Here is a 21,184-nt window from a genome sequence, read left to right as displayed (position 1 = left end):
CACGAAGCCTCCAGTGATGATCCATGGCACGGAGCCTCCAGTGATGATCCAAGGCACGAAGCCTCCAGTGATGATCCAAGGCACGAAGCCTCCAGTGATGATCCATGGCACGGAGCCTCCAGTGATGATCCAAGGCACGAAGCCTCCAGTGATGATCCAAGGCACGAAGCCTCCAGTGATGATCCATGGCACGGAGCCTCCAGTGATGATCCAAGGCACGAAGCCTCCAGTGATGATCCATGGCACGGAGCCTGCAGTGAGGATCCATGGCACGAAGCCTCCAGCGTTGATCCGCTGTCCGGAGCCTCCAGGGACGGCCTCCAGTCCGGAGCCTCCAGCGACGGTCCCCAGTCCGAGGCCTGCAACGAGGATCCCAGTCCAGGGCCTGCAATGAGGATTCCCAGCCCGGGGCCTGCGGTGAGGGTCCCCAGTCTGGGGTCGGCGACGAGAGTCCCTGCACCAGGGGCGCCACCAAAGTAGGGGGAGCCAGAGGTGGAGCGGGGTCTCTTTGTGTTTGGCCGAGTGTGGTTCCCAATCAGAGGCAGCTGTCTATCTTTGTCTCTGATTGGGAATCATACTTAGGTAGCCTTTTTCCCACCTATGTTGTGGAATCTTGTTTTTGTACAGCCCTTGTAGCCTACGGAACGGTACGTTCGTTTTGGTTTCACTTTGTTATTTTGTTGCTGGTTCTCATTTAAATAAATATGATGACCACAAATTATGCTGCGCCTTGGTCTCCTTCAAACAACGCATGTTACACCATTGGTTTTTAGCCTGTGTCATTTTTAATATGTAGTGTTCCAGTACACCTGTTCCTGTACCGCGGCTTGTCAATGACAATGCTGTTGGGCGTTTGAGAGTCCATTTTGTGTCTGGCAGTTTGAAAGGACTTGTTTGAGATTAATTGTCTGCTTACTGTCCTTCCTTAGAGCTTTCAGATAATTAATATCCACCGCACTGTCACACTGGAGAGTACAAAAACATAAATCTGAACTGAAGAGTATTCATGTCATTTGTTTGCTGCTTTAGGTCTCACCAGATATATTTTAGGCTTATTCATTTTTAACCACAGATTGTTAATGCGTTTTATGAGATTTAGAAAGTTTACTGTATTTAATCCCACTGTCTGCTAATTTCTGTCATTTACAGCAATATATTGTACTTAACCCCGCTGTCTGCTAACTGCTGTAATTTACAGCAGAATATACTGTTCTTAATCCTGCTGTCTGCTAATTGCTCTAATTTACAGCAATATACTTACTCCTCATTTTCAGTTTGGTTCAGTGAATCAGGTATTTGATGTTTCTGTAATGTCAAAGTCACTCAAAGCCTCATCTAACAAGATTTGTGTACACGTAATGGAAGCTAAATTAGCATACGTATGTATGTATACATACTGTATGTATGTAAAGAAAACTACTGTTTGATCTACCTGTAAAACACACAACAGAGCAAATGTAATGGCATCAAACACCTCCAAACCATGTGTTTGATGGATTTGATTACGGTTCCACCTATTCCGCTCCAGTCATTAACGAGAGCCCTCTCTCCCATTTTAAGCTGCCACCAACCTCCTGTGCTGTAAAATTGACCTGATTATTGCTCCTTTCCTCTGTTATCATACAGTAATAATAGGATACCAAATCTGATCAAGTTGATCTCATGCCCCCTCCTTTTCCTCTCCGCTCTATCTGAGATGTCAGTGGACATTATAAAAGGCCCAATCCAGTGGGTGAACAACTGTGGCGTTTGTTAAGTAATTTGCTTTTTGTCCACCAGCTGCTACACAATCTGTTTGGACCATGCATCCAAGATGGCCGCTGTTGATGAGAGAGAGTGAGAGATTGAAGGAGAGAGAGAGAGAGAAAGAGACAGAGAGAGAGAGAGCTGGCATCAGTTGCACTCAGCTGTATGGTTTGTGGGAAGAACAAAGCAGCGAGAAGGCTGAGCTCAGCATCCAGTATTGCGGTGGGGTGTGTTAACCAGACCCTGTTAGCCAAGTCTAGTATAGCAGAGTGTCTATCCGGTCCTCCCTCCCATCACTCACAGGGGTTTAGGTCATGGTTTATTGGAAGCATCCGCAAGCATTCTGGCGCTCATTGGGAGTTAATGAGAGGGTTGGTGTCATTAAAGTTTGTGTGACCCCTGTAGAGATGAAGCTGATGCCAAGACAGAGGTCATCAGAGCACAGGGTTCAAATAAACTTTTTATTAGGCCATTCTATAAGCATCCATGCACAGATACAGTAATACCCTTTTCATACACAGACAAAGATCCCACTAATGTATCATGCCTGCAACCTTTTTTTCCCGCTTTTTCTCCCCAATTTCGTGGTATCCAATTGTTTTAGTAGCTACTATCTTGTCTCATCGCTATAACTCCCGTACGGGCTCGGGAGAGACGAAGGTTAAAAGTCATGCGTCCTCTGATACACAACCCAACCAAGCCACACTGCTTCTTAACACAGCGCCATCCAACCCGGAAGCCAGCCTCACCAATGTGTCGGAGGGAACACCCTTGGTTAGCATGCACTGTGCCCGGCACGCCACAGGAGTTGCTGGTGCGCGATGAGACATTTCCTACCGGCCAAACCCTCCCTAACCCAGACGACGCTAGGCCAATTGTGCGTCGCCCCACGGACCTCCCGGTTACGACAGTGCCTGGTCGCGAACCCAGGGTCTCTGGTGGCACAGCTGGCGCTGTGCCACTGCACCACCCAGGAGGCCCTATGCCTGCATCTTTTAACGAGTTTAAAAAATATATATCTGAAAGGGATAGGGGTAAAAAACATGGATAATAAAAAGCCACGATTCCTGAAATTTACATTGTTTTTTTATTTGTATTTATACATTTTTTTTAAAACATTTTTTCCATGGTATCGGTCTTGTCTCATCGCTGCAACCCCCGTACGGACTAGGGAGAGGCAAAGATCGAGAGCCGTGCATCCTCCAAAACACAATGCCCACTTAGCCCGGAAGCCAGCCGCACCAATGTGTCGGAAGAAAACACTGTGCTACCATGTTAGCATGCACTGCACCCAGCCCACCACAGGAGTCACTAATGCACAATGGGACAGCCAAACCCTCCCTCAGACAACAATGGGCCAATTTTGAGCAACCCCATCACAGCCAGCTGCAACAGAGCCTGGACATTTTATTTAACTAGGCAAATCAGTTAAGAACAAATTCTTATTTTCAATGACAGCCTAGGAACAGTGGGTTAACTGCCTTGTTCAGGAGCAGAACAACAGATTTTTACCTTCTCAGCTCAGGAATTTGATCTTGCAACCTTTCAGTTACTAGTCCAACACTCTAACCACTAGGCTACCTGCCACCCTAAACAACTGCACCACTCAGGAGGCCTGATTCCTGCATTTTCACAGACCCTGTAACCAAAATACAGGTACCGGGTCTGTATCAATGATTATCTGCTTTTTTGCATGAAAATTCATTAAGACTTCCATTGTTTAACACCTCCCTAATTTGAAATGCAAACTGCCCCAATGGTTTAGCAACACCAAGTCCGATGTGTCAGTTACCCACTGATATGCATGAAAGGGACCTGCCAGGTGTTATTTAAGGGGCTGTTTGAAAGGGGATCATATAAACATAGCCTTAAATGTTTTACAGGCAATATACCACATCTTCTGTCTGAAATGGGTATAAGTTGTTTGTGTGTGTGCGCATGCCTGTATGTGTGTGGGTGCACATGTTTGTGTGTGTGAGTGAGAGCGCTAGGGAGAGAGACAGAAAGAGTGTCTGTTTGTGTTTGTGCCTCTGTTTTGTATATACTGTTGCCTGATCCTCCTGTGAAGGGTACTTACAAACACATTGACACATGACCTTGCTCTTATTCTCATTTGATTAAATGGCAAATGAATGAGCCATGTTCAAATCCATTCACACCTGTTTATTGTTCCAGCAACCTTAACCAAGCACTACATTAAACATTCAACTGGAACACCTGGTGTCTGTATGGGTGAGTGAAAAACACAGCTGTTTGATTACATATATAGTGATGGATAGCAATGTAAATTGACTCTACCCTCAGTGAGCAGGGAAGGGCTACAAATAGTTCCTATTCATCATGACCATTAACACAACTCACTGTACTGGTGAGTCCTGGCTGATGAGTATGTTGTATACACTATAAACTTAGGCTAACTAGAGATACTTTGGCCCTGTGGTTATCTAACGATTACATCTGCTTCTAATCAAGACCTTACCGTGAAATGCTTACTTTACAAGCCCTTAACCAACAATGCAGTTCAAGAAATAGAGTTAAGAAAATATTTACTAAATAAACTAAGTAAAAAAATTAATAAAAAGCAACACAATAAAATAACAATAACTAGGCTATATACAGGGGGTACCGGTACCGAGTCAATGTGCAGGGGTACAGGTCAGTCGAGGTAATTTGTACATGTACGTAGGGGTAAAGTGACTATGCATAGATAATAAAAAGTGAGTAGCAGTAGGGTAAAAACAAATGGGGAGGGGGGTGAATAGTCTGGGTGGCCCTTTGATCGATTAATTGTTCAGCAGTCTTATGGCTTGGTGGTAGAAGCTGTTAAGGGGCTTTTTGGTCCTAGACTTGGCGCTCCGGTACCGCTTGCCGTGCGGTAGCAGAGAGAACAATCTATGACTTGGGTGACTGGAGTCTTTGACAATTGTTTGGGCCTTCCTCTGACAACGCCTAGTATATAGGTTGTGGATGGCAGGAAGCTTGGCCCCAGTGATGTACTGGGCCGGACGCACTACCCTCTGTGATGCCTTACGGTCAGATGCCATACCAGGTGGTGATGCAACCAGTCGGAATGGTGCAGCTGTATAACATTTTGAGGATCTGGGGACCCATGCCAAATTTTTTCTGTCTCCTGAGGGGGAAAGGTGTTGTTCCACTCAGCATTTTTCTAACCACATGAATTACACTTAATTTCTCTCTTTAGATAGTGGAGTTGCAGTGCCATCATTGTTTCCACTGTGTCACACTGTCTCATACTGTATGACGAGGCATCTTCAACACTGGCGACATAAATCTCTGAAACAAGCTGTGAGCCACAAATGTACTTTTTTTTGTTTTACTGAAAATGTTACCATTTGTACATCTGCAGGCCATACACAAGGCCTTAAACTGGTGGTGTTGATCAGAGACATTTCCACTGTTTTATAGGGAGAATAGGCATCAAAAACATATATTGTTTTCAAATAGAAGGGTTGATGATCAACAGTTTATCCAACACTTGCACTGACACAGATGAAGTCATTCTCCAGACACTGGCATTGTGACAGAGCTGTACAGCTTATACTTGAAAGACAGCTGATTAACGCCAGTGTCTCCTATAGGTGTACTATGGCTCCTTAGTATGTAGGGCACATAGAATATCACTGGTTTGATATGCTCTCATTGACACACATACACACTGTTGTTACTCTGACACAGGTAGGTATGTACCCCAGACTCACTCTGACTCAATAGTGTTCACCAGCATACCCTCAGACACTTCTTCAATTCCCATGTCTGTTTTGTACAGACACAGGGCTAGCCTAGCCTTGCTGGAATGTCTATGAGGTCATAGATTCACAGACAGAAATCATACTCAGTGAGTCACTGTATAATTGACTGGGTAAATCAGTGAATAGACAATTAATTGACATTTCCTGTTTTTGAATGCATCCACATTGTAATGTTTTCAATCAGTATCAGCTGTTGACATGATAACTTTTCAGTTGTATCTATTGTTCAGTTGCTTTCTCTGGCATAGGTTAAAGTCCTCAATGGATTTGGTCTCCATAGTCTAAGTCAGGGTTTCCCAAACTCGGTCTCCCATCTGCACCCAGCGGGGTCCCAGGACCGAGTTTGGGAGGCCCTGGTCTAAGTCAGGGATGGGCAACTCCAGTCCTTGGGGCCGGAGTCAGGGCCGGCTTCAGGCATAAGCCGTCGCTTAGGGTTCTCGGACGCTTTTTGTAGGACCTCAGTAGGGCTCTCAAATTGCTATTGAGAGTAAGTGCAGTAAAACACACCAGGTGCAATTTTGAAATGTCATTGTGCATCAGCAGTTTTTCTCTTGCTATGTCAGTCACTCAATTAGCCGGCAATTAGCCATGTACATTTTTAGATTGGTAGTTAGTCTAGCCAGCTATCGAAAATAGGCACGCAGGGCATGTGCCCAGGGGCCCTGACCTCCAGGCACAGTCCCCCCATTGATTTTGTTTGTCATTCTCACTCAGATATCATATTAACATGGCATAAGTCATGGAAAAATATGTAGAATTACCCAGGGGCCCTGACCTCCAGGCACGGTCCCCCCGTTGATTTTGTTTGTCATTCTCACTAAGATATCATATTAACATGGCATAAGTCATGGAAAAATATGTAGAATTGCCCAGGGGCCCTGACCTCCAGGCACGGTCCCCCCATTGATTTTGTTTGTCATTCTCACTCAGATATCATATTAACATGGCATAAATCATGGAAAAATATGTAGAATTGTAGGAATTTTGCTTTAAAACTTTTTTTGCTTTTTCTCTCTCTGCCCCATTGTAAAATGTGCAGAATTGCAGGAAATTAACTTTAAAACGTAAATGTTTTCTTCGCTGTCAAGATTGGGGCCAATAAAATGTTTTCCCTCGAGGTGGAGCGCCCTAACCAAATCTCACGTAGGGCCTCCCTGGCCAGAGGAGTCACACTTTTCCCCCATCCATAGCAAACACGACTGACTAAACTAATTGCATTCTAAACTGAAGATCCCGATTAGTTGATTGTTCGAGTAAAGTGTGTTAGTTTGAGCAAAAGTGTGACACCAAGCAGGCTCAAACTGCATTTACACAGGCAGCCCAATTCTGATTTATTTTTCTTCAGTAATTGGTCTTTTAACCAATCAGATCATACCTGTGTATATGCAGGTGTAAAAAACAAAAAAAACACTATACACATGCGCCTACTAACTGGACACTGGGAACTGAACTCTAATGTCCCATCTATCCCAATCTTGTACTTTTTTCTTTAGTTAAAAAACTACAATATGTTCTTCTAATCTAGATGGTCTGTCAATCTAAACCAATAAAGAGTGGACCGTTTCCATGGAACCGCGTTTCGTTGCACCCTCCCATTCATATTAAACTCTGTGCGAGGCGGGCAGTCAGGCGGCTTCACACAACAACTCCCAATCACACGTCAGAGGCGGTTTCATTATTTAAAGTTGAATCAAGTGGAGAAGAAAGTTTTTGCGACAGAGACAGTGTTGCCTAGCAGCTCATAGGTGGTGAACCTAGTTGTTTTGCACAGTTTATCGCATAGTTCCTACGGATATAATTTTTCTAAATCAACTATGCCCCAGACCGTGACACTGAAGGGACCCTCACCTTGGGGGTTTCGACTGGTCGGTGGAAGGGACTTTAGTACTCCGTTAACTATTTCGAGGGTATGTAGCCTAAATGTGTTCCCATTCATTTATTTTAATGTCAAAATTTGATTGCTGCGTTGCGTCTAATGATTTTTGTGTTATTTGTCACCGCCCCTTGTTGTGAATTGATGTTGAATTTCGAAAAAGAATAATGCCAAAATTGATCCACAAATGAGGCTGACACATTTCACCGATCGACTGTCCGTCTCAATCCTTCTAAAACCACAGATTTTCATTTGACCATATTCACATCCCGGTGTTTACGTGATTGTGTTGTCAGCATATTGTCGGAGGCTCGCAGTCCCGCTTCCTATAGTTACAAGTCAGACGGTGAAAACTATCCTCCCGCTCGTGCGTCGAAGTTTATTCAAGTGTGGCACTCACCACATTGTGCAGTTGTAGGGCTGCTGTTTATTACTCCAAACACCCACACATTCTGTATCTATTAGGTGTTCACTTTCCATGTAGTATACAATTTAACTGTTAAGGTCTTCTCGCATGGTAAAGTAGCCAACTGATGAATGAAGTGTAGCGTGTTACCATGCATGCGGTCATTGTGAAATGCGACGGTTGTTGGTAATCTGCTCTGCCGACATAGAGAATGGGCGCGTTCGTGGGGATCACTTTTATTGTCATCGCGGCTGCTGTTTGTCAACCAATCATTAGGTTATTTTTGTATGACCCACGCGAACAGTGGCCAAATACATGCCGAAACAGGAACCAACTTTGTTCGAAAACTACAGGGGAAGCGATAGACTTCTCTAACCAATTAATTTTACACACGTTATGTTTCCAGTTTGCGTGTTTGATATGGGGGTATAGGAAAGTTTATTTCGACATTGATACAAAAACTTTTAGAAATAGAAGCCGCTATGTCAACCTGGACTCTGGAGTAGACGTAACATAGCAAATGTAAACTGGGGACAGTCCAATTACGTTTCATATGGTAATGAAACAGCAGAGAGCAGGTCTCGGACCTTCGAGCCCGAGGTCCGGTGCGCTATCAAATGTGCCGCAAAAGCATGCTCGTGTGGTAGTCGATTTCCGTGCTTATAAACCCAGGGTCATTACAGTATGTATTAATTATGGATGTTCATCCAGTACGTACGTATATGTTACAAATGATCATTTCTATGATATGTTGCAAATTGAAAGAATTCCAATTTGTTGTTGCTAAAGTTATCTAGATGGCCAATGTTCGTAGAAGGGTTATCTAACATGTAAAGTAGCGAAAAAGTAGTAAGTATTTGTTAAAATGCTAAAAAAGTCAGCGATTGAATCTAAACACGCAATTTTTGGGTTGCTAGACGTTTCACATTTTTGCCTTAAGTAACCTGTCTTATGTAACCATGCCTAACCTATATTAATTTGAGTGTTCCAGATATACATTTATTACGTTACAGCTGAGAGCAGGCTGGCTATGTTGATTCCATGTTGAACCCCTACAGTGTCCAACTTTCGGCTGTCACAGATACTGTTCCCCCGATTTCACTTGCATACTTTGGTCTACTGTCGGCATCGTTAGGCTTACTGCTTGAATACACCCAACGATAGACTATAAGGACCAAAAGCTTATTTTAGCATAGGCAGTGTCCAATGACTGTATATGAATGGACAAAGCCATTGCTCATGTGACACCATTCATTCCTATGTGAAGACTCTTGAGCATTGAAGCCATATGAAGTGGGTTAAGAGCGCATCTCATGGAGCCATAAAATGCTCATTTTGAGCTACACCTGGATGTGATGTTGCAGACTAGCTCAGTGCTGCCCCCTCATTAACTCCAGTTGAAGGCCGACCGGGGTACTGCAGACTGCCATTAGCAGTTTGGGATGGCAGGTAGCCTAGTGGTTAGAGCATTGGGCCAGTAACCGAAAGATTACTAGATCGAATCCAAGAGTTCAGAAGGTCATCTGACCCTGAACAAGGCAGTTAACCCACTGTTCCTAGGCTGTCATTGTAAATAATTTGTTCTTAACTGACTTGCCTAGTTAAATAAATAAATATATTTAAAAAATGAGCAACTAAATTATTCTCAACTTCTGTGCCTTTTTTAAATTTAAATTTGTTATTTACACGAAGATTGACCATTTGACCTGTTTTCTGAAAACAATGCCTGCAGTACCGTGGTTGGCCTTGAACTTCCGGTACAGTCGTTCTCTCCTGTTGAGGACTTCAACCATTTTGATGGAATTGTTATTACTATTATTACTATCTAGGTTGTCAGGAGGAATCAGCAAATTAATTGTATTTGTGAGTAAACATTTCTTAACTGCAGGTGGCAGTAAAATGCGAAGCTTGGCTTTATACCTGTTCAAACAATGCACTCCAGGTGGCAGTATGCATCCTTTTTACTTTGTTTACCAACTCCTATCAGTCGTAGTAGAAGAAAATTGACTACTTCAAAATTGAGATGGCCTCAATGATGCCGCCTGTGCGCTCTGACGCCATAATGAGACTGATACAATGACGAGGCCGCTATCATTCTGTCTGCCAAGAAAACCCAAACAAACTTGCTACAATGTTGCCACATTATGTGGGGCAGAGTGTCAATTGGCCAACATGATATACTATTAACCAAAATGTGGGTAAAGGGTCGATTTCTAAGGTTCTGAATGAGTCGGGGCCAGCAGTGGATTTGGCAGTAGCCAATGGTTGGTCTCAGTCAAGGGTAAACTGTGGTGGGCTCCTGGAGTGGGCCAGGTGTTGACATTTGTTTTTCATCAGAGATTGTGGCGCTGCTGAGGGATTCCAGCTGTTGTCTCAGCTGTAAGATTCCAGACCCTTTAACTACCACTTCAACCAAGGATGTCATTTTTTGATTCATGAGAGAAGACTGACTCCAGGTCAGCTGAAGGTACCCTCTTTCATGTTCCAGGCCATTGACATAATCACTTGGCCTAGTTGTTTTTTTAAAGGCCTGAAGAGCTTTAAGTTTACAGTACCTTTACTTTGTGCAGTGTAAGGACTGATCATCTGATATCATGACTGTGGTTTTCATTGTACAAAGACATTATTAGACTTTCTCAAATCTTCCTTAGGCCGGTGAGATCGATACCATACCCAAATTGTTGGCACTATAACAAGGCTATGATTCAAGCTTTGTCAGATTTTGGCTGATGTCACTGGTCGTGCATCCCAAATGGTAGAAACTAGTGCACTATATGGGAAATGGGGTGCCATATGTGATGTTAATCACAGGGTAGAGTGAGATCCAATGGGGCTTAAAAGAGCATCAGACCCAGTCCATAACACCAAGTCAAAGTGTCGTATGTAGTCAACTCCAACTTTAAAAAACTCATAATGGTGGGAAAGGAATCCAGCTGGGCTTATCCAGGGCGACTGTTCTGAAGCATTATATTTTTGTTTTTGCCCTAGCACTACTCATTTGATTCACACCAACTCATCAGGCTTTGATGATTTGAATCAGGTGTGTAGTGCTATGGAAAAACATTGGCACCCCTTTGGGTCCCCAGGACCAGGCTTGAGAATTACTGAACCAGGGGGTTAGTTATATGCTACGGTAGATCTATTGTTCAATTCTGCTGATATAGTATTCCCGGCTTGCTATTAATCACATTCACTGCATTCCTGCTATACTGCACCATGAGTGTACATACTACACCATATGCAGTACTGATGTAGAAAGGTTACAATGAGGAATCCACATGGGGACATTTGGACAACCCAACCCCCACATGGTTCAAGCTCATCGTAACCATTTAGGAAAAAGCAGAGAAGACATGCCTAACCGGCGAGATATTTCAGTGTTTTTCCATCCAAGTGCTCAGCGGCACTCTATTTTACACAGAGGGAAGATTCCCCTGCGCATATCTGAGTTCATGATCTAGAACACCTGCATTCTGAGACAGTGAAAGTTCTGGGTCCCAGTACACAGTCATGATAGCAGCAGCTGGTTTGTAGCTAAAGGTGCTAATTTTCTGAGGTTGGGGAATTGGGCCGGAGTTGATGAATGTGAAGTCCATAGGACTCGTGCATCTAAATTGCCAGCCAGTGTACCCAGCCAGGTCACTGACGTAATTGCCAAAACACTTTGAAGGGATGTGTAGAAAATGGCAGTTGTGGGAGAAGACATTGTTAAATCAATGTCAATTCAACTGGCCAGCTAATGGTGCCAATTCACAAGCAGTTTTCCTCTGAGACAGTAGTTCACTGCTCCATGTAATGTACATTTAATACAAAAATGTGTGTTTTATTAAGGATTATTCACAAGTTTCCTTTTCTGAGAATGGATGATTCCCAGTTAATACAGCACTTTCCCTAAAGGTTATATTTGGGGTATTTGGGTTATTTTACCTAACTTCCCCACAACATTCTTGGAAACTTTTATTCGCTAGGTAGGCTATACAGTTGTTGTGGACCTACACACTGATGCCAAGGTCAGATCCAGTTCATAAGGTCTATACATATCAAGCCTTTACAAACCATTGTCTTGTGTATTTTCTCTACTGACTGTGACAACGAACTTTTACTCTTTATCAGAGATGTATTGTCTCTGAGTAGATAAAGCTGGAGTCTCCTGTACTTGAATCGTAATGTCTAAGTTTCCTCCTTTCAAATGTAAGGCGAGGTTTACTTCACCGACATTTGAACTCTGTTTAATTTTCATTTCCTCTGAAGTTCTAAGTTATTTTAAGAGATAAGGATGTATCTACCAGGCAGTAAATCATTATTTTTCCTTCTCCTGGTTCTTCCTAAATTTGATTCATAGGCCTTTCTTGTTCACTTGCTGTTTTATGATTGTTTTCCCTAACACCATGGTGCTGAACACATTAGCTGTGTTTGAATGCCCATACAAACATATAGTATATATTCATTAAGTATGTAGTATACAGTGTCATTTTAGTATACTGTAAACTAACAGTATACTTTCAGTTGAGTGTACTAGCTCTTTGCCTGTCTACTGGAAGTTGACTTTGTTGCTATGCAACCGCTAGCTAGCTATAACAAATGACTAGTTTGGGTGTGTTCAATTCAGTCGAGTGCCAGAGTATGCTCAAATTCAGAGCGTTGTCAGATTGTCCGTTTTGTAAATTGAGCTTTTTGCTCTTGGAGCGCACCTTGGACGCTCGGGCCGAGGAGTAGGGTTGATTTTGAGTGTTCTGACCTTTTAACATCAGCCAAGCACCCAAGTGAATGTTGGCTGGCTTGCTAGCTTCTTCCAGACACAAATGAGACTACTGACTATTTTACTCACCCTAGCAGAGCTGGTTATCCAGAGCGTTGGTGACTGTGCTGCTGGCAACCATTTAATTATGCTTTTTTGCTTACGTTTACTGACACTGGCCATATTCAATGGGTGTTGCGCACTCATTATTTCATTATTCTGTGCTCTGAGAGTGCTCTGAAATCGGAGTAGATACCTGGAGTGAATTTACAAAAGCAACCGAATGTCCATTGAGAACGCAAAACGACTTTACCATTTAGCTACGCTAAGAATGACGGGAATAATCAAGTCAATAAATGTTGGGTAGTTAGAGGTCGACCGATTTAATCGGCATGGCCGATGTAAAGTTGTCATAACAATCAGTAATCGGCATTGCCGATTACATTGCGTTCCACGAGGAAACTGCGTGGCAAGCTGACCACCTGTTACGAGAGTGCAGCAAGGAGCCAATGTAAGTTGCTAGCTAGCATTAAACTTATCTTATAAAAAAAACAATCAATCTTCACATAATTTTTCTAAATTTTATTTGACCTTTATTTTACTAGGCAGGTCAGTTAAGAACAAATTCTTATTTTCAATGACGGCCTAGGAACAGTGGGTTAACTGCCAGAACGACAGATTTGTACCTTGTCAGCTCGGGGGTTTGAACTTGCAACCTTTCGGTTACTAGTCCAACGCTCTAACCACTAGGCTACCCTGCCGCCCCTAATCACTAGTTAACTACACATAGTTTGATATTAGTAGGTTAACTAGCTTGTCCTGTGCTGCATATAATCAATGCAGTGTCTGTTGATTTATCATCGAATCACAGCCTACTTCGCCAAATGGGTAATGATTTAACAAAGGCGCATTGGCGAAAAAAGCACAATCGTTGCACGAAAGTACCTAACCATAAACATTTTTTGGCTTTCTTAAAATCAATAGCTCGTGCTACTAGGTGACCTAAACTGGGACATGCTTAACACCCCGGCCATCCTACAAACTAAGCTTGATGCCCTCAATCGCACACAAATTATCAATGAACCTACCTGGTACAACTCCAAATCAGTAAACACGGGCACCCTCCTAGATGTCATCCTAACTAATTCGCCCTCCAAATACTCCTCTGCTGTTTTCAATCAAGATCTCAGCGATCACTGCCTCATTGCCTGCATCCGTAATGGGTCTGCGACCAAACGACCGCCCCTCATCACTGTCAAACGCTACCTGAAACACTTCTGCGAGCAGGCCTTTCTAATCGACCTGGCCGGGGTATCCTGGAATGACATTGACCTCATCCCATCAGTAGATGATGCCTGGCTATTCTTTAGAAGTACCTTCCTTAAATAAGCATGACCCTCTCAAAAAATGTAGAACTAGGAATAGATATAGTCCTTGGTTCACTCCAGACCTGTCTGCCCTTGACCAGCACAAAAACATCCTGTGGCGTTCTGCATTAGCATCGGATAGCCCCCGTGATATGCAACTTTTCAGGGAAGTTAGGAACAAATATACACAGGCAGTTCGAAAAGCTACGGCAAGCTTTTTCAAACAGAAATTTCCATCCTGTAGTACGAACTCAAAAAAGTTCTGGGACACTGTAAAGTCCATGGAGAATTAGAGCACCTCCTCCCAGCTGCCCACTGCTCTAAGGCTAGGAAACATTGTCACCACCGATAAATCCACTATAATTGAGAATTTCAATAAGCATTTCTCTACGGCTGGCCATGCTTTCCACATGGCTACCCCTACCCCGGTCAACTGCCCGGCACCCTCCACAGCAACCCGCCAAAGCCCCCACCATTTCTCCTTTACCCAAATCCAGATAGCCAATGTTCTGAAAGAGCTGCAAAATCTGGACCCCTACAAATCAGCCTGGCTAGACAATCTGGACCCTCTTTCTAACATTATCTGCCGAAATTGTTGCAACCCCAATTACTAGCCTGTTCAACCTCTCTTTCGTATCGTCAGAGATTCCCAAAGATTGGGTGCACCTCAGCCACGCTCAAGGTTCTAAACGACATCATAACCGCCATCGATAAGAGATATTACTGTGCAGCCGTATTCATCGACGTGGCCAAGGCTTTCGACTCTGTCAATCACAACATTCTTATTGGCAGACTCGACAGCCTTGGTTTCTCAAATGATTGCCTCGCCTGGTTTACCAACGACTTCTCTGATAGAGTTCAGTGTGTCAAATCAGAGGGCCTGTTGTCTGGACCTCTGACAGTCTCTATGGGTGTGCCACAGGGTTCAATTCTCGGGCCGGCTCTCTTTTCTGTATACATCAATGATGTTGCTCTTGCTGCTGGTGATTCTCTGATCCACCTCTACGCAGACGACACCATTCTGTATACTTCTGGCCCCTCCTTGGACACTGTTAACTAACCTCCAGACGAGCTTTAATGCCATACAACTCTCCTTCCGTGGCCTCCAATTGCTCTTAAACGCAAGTAAAACTAAATGCATGCTTTTCAATCGATCGCTGCCCCGTCCAGCATCACTACTCTGGACGGCTCTGACTTAGAATACGTGGACAACTACAAATACCTGGGTGTCTGGTTAGACTGGAAACTCTCCTTCCAGACTCACACTAAGCATCTCCAATCCAAAATTAAATCTAGAATTGGCTTCCTATATAACAAAGCATCCTTCACTCATGCTGCCAAACATACCCTCGTAAAACTGATCATCCTATCGATCCTCGACTTCGGTGATGTCATCTATAAAATAGCCTCCAACACTCTACTCAACAAACTGGATGCAGTCTATCACAGTGCCATCCGTTTTGTCACCAAAGCCCCATACACTACCCACCATTGCGACCTGTACGCTCTCGTTGGTTGGCCCTCGCTTCATACTCATCGCCAAACCCACTGGCTACAGGTTATCTACAAGTCTCTGCTAGGTAAAGCCCGCCTTATCTCAGCTCACTGGTCACCATAGCAGCACCCACTTGTAGCACGCGCTCCAGCAGGTATATCTCACTGGTCACCCCCAAAGCCAATTCCTCCTTTGGTTGTCTTTCCTTCCTTATCTGCTACCCATGACTGGAACGAATTGCAAATATCTCTGAAGCTGGATACTCACATCTCCCTCACTAGCTTTAAGCACCAGCTGTCAGAGCAGTTTACAGATCACTGCACCTGTACTTAGCCTATCTGTAAACAGCCCATCTATCTACCTACCTCATCCCCATACTGCTATATATTTATTTATTTTGCTCCTTTGCACCCCAGTATCTCTACCTGCACATTCATCTTCTGCCGATCTACCATTCCAGTGTTTTAATTGCTATATTGTAATTACTTCGCCACCATGGCCTATTTATTTCCTTAACTTACCTAATTTGTACTCACTGTATATAGACTTTTTGTTTTCTTTTGTTCTACTGTATTATTGACTGTATGTTTTGTTTATTCCATGTGTAACTCTGTGTTGTTGTATGTGTCATTGCTACGCTTTATCTTGGCCAGGTCGCAGTTGCAAATGAGAATTTGTTCTCAACTAGCTACCTGGTTAAATAAAGGTGAAATATATATATATTTTTTTAATACATAAGTGTATATAAAAAAACTGCATATTTCGTTAAAAGAAATGCATGTTAGCATGCAATATTAACTAGGGAAATTGTCAGTTCTCTTGCGTTTCATTGCACGCAGAGTCAGGGTATATGCAACGGTTTGTCCCGCCTGGCTCGTTGCGAACTAATTTGACAGAATTGTACATAATTATGACATAACATTGAAGGTTGTGCAATGTAACAGCAATATTTAGAGAAGACTGCCACCCGTTTGATAAAATATGGAACAGTTCTGTATTTCACTGAAAGAATAAACGTTTTGTTTTCAAAACGATAGTTTCCATATTTGACCATATTAATGACAAGGCTTGAATTTCTGTGTTTATTGTATTATAATTAAGTCTGAATTGTTAGAGCAGTCTGAGTGGTGGTAGGCAGCAGGCTCGCAAGCATTCATTCAAACTTTACTGCGTTTGCCAGCAGCTCTTAGCAATGCTTGATCACAGCGCTGTTTATGACTTCTAGCCTATCAACTCCTGAGATTAGGCTGGCAATACTAAAGTGCCTATTAGAACATCCAATAGTCAAAGGTATATGAAATGCAAATGGTATAGAGAGAAATGGTCGACGCGTCATATTTCCTATAATTGCTACTTCTTTACTGGGAATATTGAAGAACTGGGAATATTGGAGCACCAGCTTTCATATGTTCTGAGCAAGGAACATAAACGTTAGCTTTTTTACATGGTGCACTTTTACTTTCTTCTCCAACTGTTTTTTTTGCATTATTAAACCAAATTGAGCATGTTTCATTATTTGAGAGTAAATGCATAAATAAAATCCATTATATTAAGTTAAAATAAGTTTGTTGTTCATTCAGTATTGTTGTAATTATTTCAAATATCGGCCAATTTAATCTATCGGCTTTTTTTTGGTCCTCCAATCTGTATCGGCGTTGAAAAATCATAATCGGTCGACCTCTAGTAGTTAGCCTATAGTTAATATACTTGCATGTTTTTTTGTATAAGTAACGTTAGGCAACTAATGTTAGGTAGCTAGCGACAAACATACCGGTACATACTGCTGTAATCATACTGCTGTAATGATATGCAGTTCGTAAGGACATCGTAGCTAAGAAATTGTCAGCCAACATATCTTGCAAGGTGACTTATTTGAGAAGTCATTACTTTATTACATTGCTCAACATTTTCTTATTTGTCATAATTAAAGCAATGAATTTGTATCTGCTCTCATTGTACTTCAGCTGCATATTTTCTTCAAATCTGAAAGCAATGTAAAGCAACGCCTATTTCCTAAAGAATTGCCTTATGGGCCCTAAAGTACGGAAATAGTGTCCTCTGTGTGTTTACTTCATATTTTGGCGAATTTAGTACGACATCCGGAAACTTTTGACATACTAACTATATGCCTATGACCAATAAGTGTACTATATACTCAATTCACGTCACAAATAGTATGGTTAGTATGAGTATTCCAACCCCGCTATTGTCTCTGTGCCCCTAAGCATCCTGTCTCTGTGCTGCATACTTAAGAGCCATGTGGCTTACAGCCAAATTAGATTTACTTACTTTTTGTCTGCCAATATTTTCCTGCAGCCATTTCCAGCACTTGAGGCATTCAACATGGTTTCAATTACCGTCGTACAAATGACAAAATTCAGTTATACAATTCTAGCACATACTCAGTAAAGAGTCACAAATAAAATAATGGATATTGGTCAATGGACTGCACTGCAAGGAGTGGACTCATTTGTAATGAACAGACATTTAGCTACACCGATTGGAATCAGAGCATTACTCAATGACTGACGCCATGGTCATGTACGCAGCATAGTAGGCGACGACATCCCCCCCTTGGCGGTATTGAAGTTCAGGAGCTCTCTCCCTGGCTTTGCCATCTCATTAGAGAGCCAGTGTATTTACTCATAAGCTGTTCCATTGTTTATGGCATTGGCTCGTTTCAACTCCTTTGTAAGAGTGCGACAATCAAACGGCATTGGGAATAATGTAAGTAGCAAGTAATGCTTTTCCGTAAGCGTCTCCATCAACAAGCAAACAGTTGTTTGTCTGGTTGCCAACATCATTCCTGTGTTTCACCATGTGAGCCTTTCTGTTACCTTACCTAGTTGTCAGTCAGGCCCACAGGGCAAAACTGTTCAGTTGAATACTGCTGTACTGTGGCACACAATGATGACACTAAACAATACTTTGACCCTGCCTTATTTCACACCTCACCAAGCACTGTTGATCCTGCTGTTTCCAAGCAAACACTTACTGTACGTTGGGGGACGAGCTCAGTCTTTGGCAGGTCCCATGGCCTTTGTGACATTAAAATGTAATATGATAACTGTTATCTGACTGAATGTGTTACTTATTAACTGTGTCTCATTGTGTGAAGGGACCACATTCTAGAGTGACTCAATGTTTTTAGATTGCTCAAGGAATGCACTGAATATACATGCAATCGATTTTCATAAAATATGCCTAAGAAGGCATCTGGAGTCTGAACCTTTCACCAAACACCCTCCATACATTTAAACAGGGACTGCTGGTTTTACTAATAGCGTCAGTATAGTGTGTATCGTTGGGAGTTTGTGTAAATGCATCAGAGCGTGTGTTCTGGATAATTAAAGGCCTGTTGTGGAGGCTTGGTGTGAGAGCATGAGTGAGTCTCCTATGGATGGCCATTCATGCCCTGACCCTGGTCTTTGTCCCTCTACAATAACAACACAACCTCCTGCACCGTGACACAGCCACATCATTCACAATACACCTCTGTTTTCTCAGGCGCAGTCAGACCCCATGGCAGTGACCCTTAAGTTTAACCGGAACTGGGACAGCCTGTGACCGAGAGGGGAGTCAGAGGCTGTAAATTAGGCATTCCACACTGAAACTCTTGTCTCTGCTATTAGTTTTTCATGGGCCATGAATTTATATGCATTTCCTCTCAAAGCACTGCTCAGTGTGCTGGCCTGCTCTCCTGCTGTGGAATCACTTTTTCTCCATAGATATTGTGAAGTGCTATAGATCAGGGTTTCCCAAGAACATTAACATTGTTCTTAGATTATTAAACTGCCGGCTGCCATTTTATTTATAATGGGCTGTGTCATAATATTATTTTAACACAATTGTGTTCCAACCATTGGTCCCAATGATAATCTATCCTATTGTAACTTGCAGACAGCATTCAGAGTAATATGCCATATTGAGATCAAGTTGCGATTGCTCTTTTATGAAGTGAGAGCTGTGCAAGCACATAAAGAAATTGATTACAGAATACTGACACGTCTGACATTTAACAAACATCTTCACTCTGCTTGAAGTATGGATTGGATTGGTTAGGGTTCGGTCCAACAAAGTTCATGTCACAGGAGGTAAAACACTCATCCATGTGTCATAGAGAAAGGGTATTGATGGCCACCCCGCTTGTATACTGAGTATATCATGTACAATTGTAATTGAAAATGATTTTATTTGTGGTGTGGTTTTCATATCAGCCCTTTTGTTCTTCCAACCTCACCTACACACTGTTTTTCATCTGTATGGTTTTCTTTCACTACTTTTCTTTTGGTGCAAACAAAAACTGCACCCTCCTATGGCTGGTCTAGTTATATGGGGGGATGGACTGTTGTGATGCTTGGTTTCATTTGACCTCTGTCTGCCAAATCGAGATGTCCGGTAATGGAGGCATGGAAAAAGATGGGCGATGGAGGGGGGTAATTAGTGTCTGAAGGGGAAATGTACTCGGAGGAAGGCGGTGAAACCTCCTCCCTCTGGGGTCCAGACAAATGTCCACAGGAGCTTAATATATCTTGAGTGAGGACCATAGAGAGGAACCTGCACTGTATTTCAGTGTTAGACAGGTCTCGTTAGAGGGCCGTTGTTCAAATGGACAGCACTCATTGGCTGGGTGCGTCTTTAAAATAAACTATTCCCTATATAGTGCACCACTTTTGACCAGAGCCTTATGAGTCCTAGTAGTACATCATACAGGGATTTGGGTGGACTACTGTTGACATCCTGTAGATTTGAGTGATATGATTTTATTTTATTTAGGTAGTGAGGCACATTTTGTCTTCCACTGTTGAATTGCATTGTTTTAGAACCTGCTTGTCATATAATAATGGTGGCTATCATTGCCTTGATACTCATTTCACAATTTGACAACAAGTTGATTCCAGAGTTCAAACTACCAAGTCTTAACAATAACGATTTAAGTGGCTGCCTGCTCATTTTGCTGTGTCACTCACTGCCGCTTGCGTTAGGATATGTAAACATATAGGCCTAGGGTGGGTAGCATGACAACCTGACTAGACTGTCAGTATTATTGCATTTTGGCTGGGTGTGGCACTTCCACCCTAATACACAAAATAATATATCTTTGTTTGGTGGTTAGGTAACACCGGACAGTAAGGCAGCACAGGGGGACCTGTGTCCTGGGGACACCATCCTGGCCATCAATGGCGACAGCACAGAGACCATGACCCACATGGAGGCCCAGAACAGGATCAAGGCCTGCATGGGGGAGCTCACACTTGCCGTCAGCAGGTAAGTCTACATGGCACCCTACCACCTACATAGCTCTGGTCAAAATATAGGGGATAGGGTGCTATTTGGGGGCGCACCCTTCAGACGCTATACTGACCTCCCAAATGATTGTCTCCTAAAGTTGTTTTTAGAGAGGAAACCAGCCAGCATTGACAAGAGGTCTGATTGGAATGAATGACGCAATGCATTAGCTTGAATTGTCCCACGCAGCCATGTACTGTTCTTTTCAGTCACAAGGAAGCCAGTCAGTGATCAATTCTCTACCCTCACAGAGCACTCTTGCATCACATTCATTAGGCATACACATTGTGGCACAGCATGGCCTCTGAAATGGACCGTTGGATTGATTTTGTTTGTTCAGCCCATGATGGGTGAAACGGCTCTTTCCACTGCTTACACCAATGCATCATTCTTAGTTCAGCAACATTTGCGACAAGTTATTTGGTGTTGGGGAGAACAGGAGCTACATGTTGTAATGCAATATAGTTCTCTAATTCTCTAATCCAAAGAGAATGGTCAGG

General features: G+C 42.9%; 1 protein-coding gene across 1 annotated transcript in view; it reads left to right on the top strand.

Moving 5' to 3' along the window:
• Positions 1 to 7,141: 7,141 nt before the first annotated feature.
• LOC115136197 (PDZ and LIM domain protein 4-like) overlaps positions 7,142 to 21,184 on the top strand; it is a 39,057-nt gene continuing 25,014 nt past the window's right edge. Inside the window, exons 1-2 of the mRNA XM_029671747.2 lie at positions 7,142 to 7,423; positions 20,512 to 20,663. Coding sequence (XP_029527607.1) covers positions 7,331 to 7,423; positions 20,512 to 20,663 — 245 coding nt within the window. The 5' untranslated portion in view covers positions 7,142 to 7,330. The remainder of the gene's footprint in view (positions 7,424 to 20,511; positions 20,664 to 21,184) is intronic.

This window comes from Oncorhynchus nerka, linkage group LG10, assembly GCF_034236695.1.
Source record: "Oncorhynchus nerka isolate Pitt River linkage group LG10, Oner_Uvic_2.0, whole genome shotgun sequence".
NCBI classification, from domain to species: Eukaryota; Metazoa; Chordata; class Actinopteri; order Salmoniformes; family Salmonidae; genus Oncorhynchus; species Oncorhynchus nerka.
Note: the sequence above shows the minus strand (reverse complement) of the source record. Positions and strands in the feature narration are given on the sequence as shown.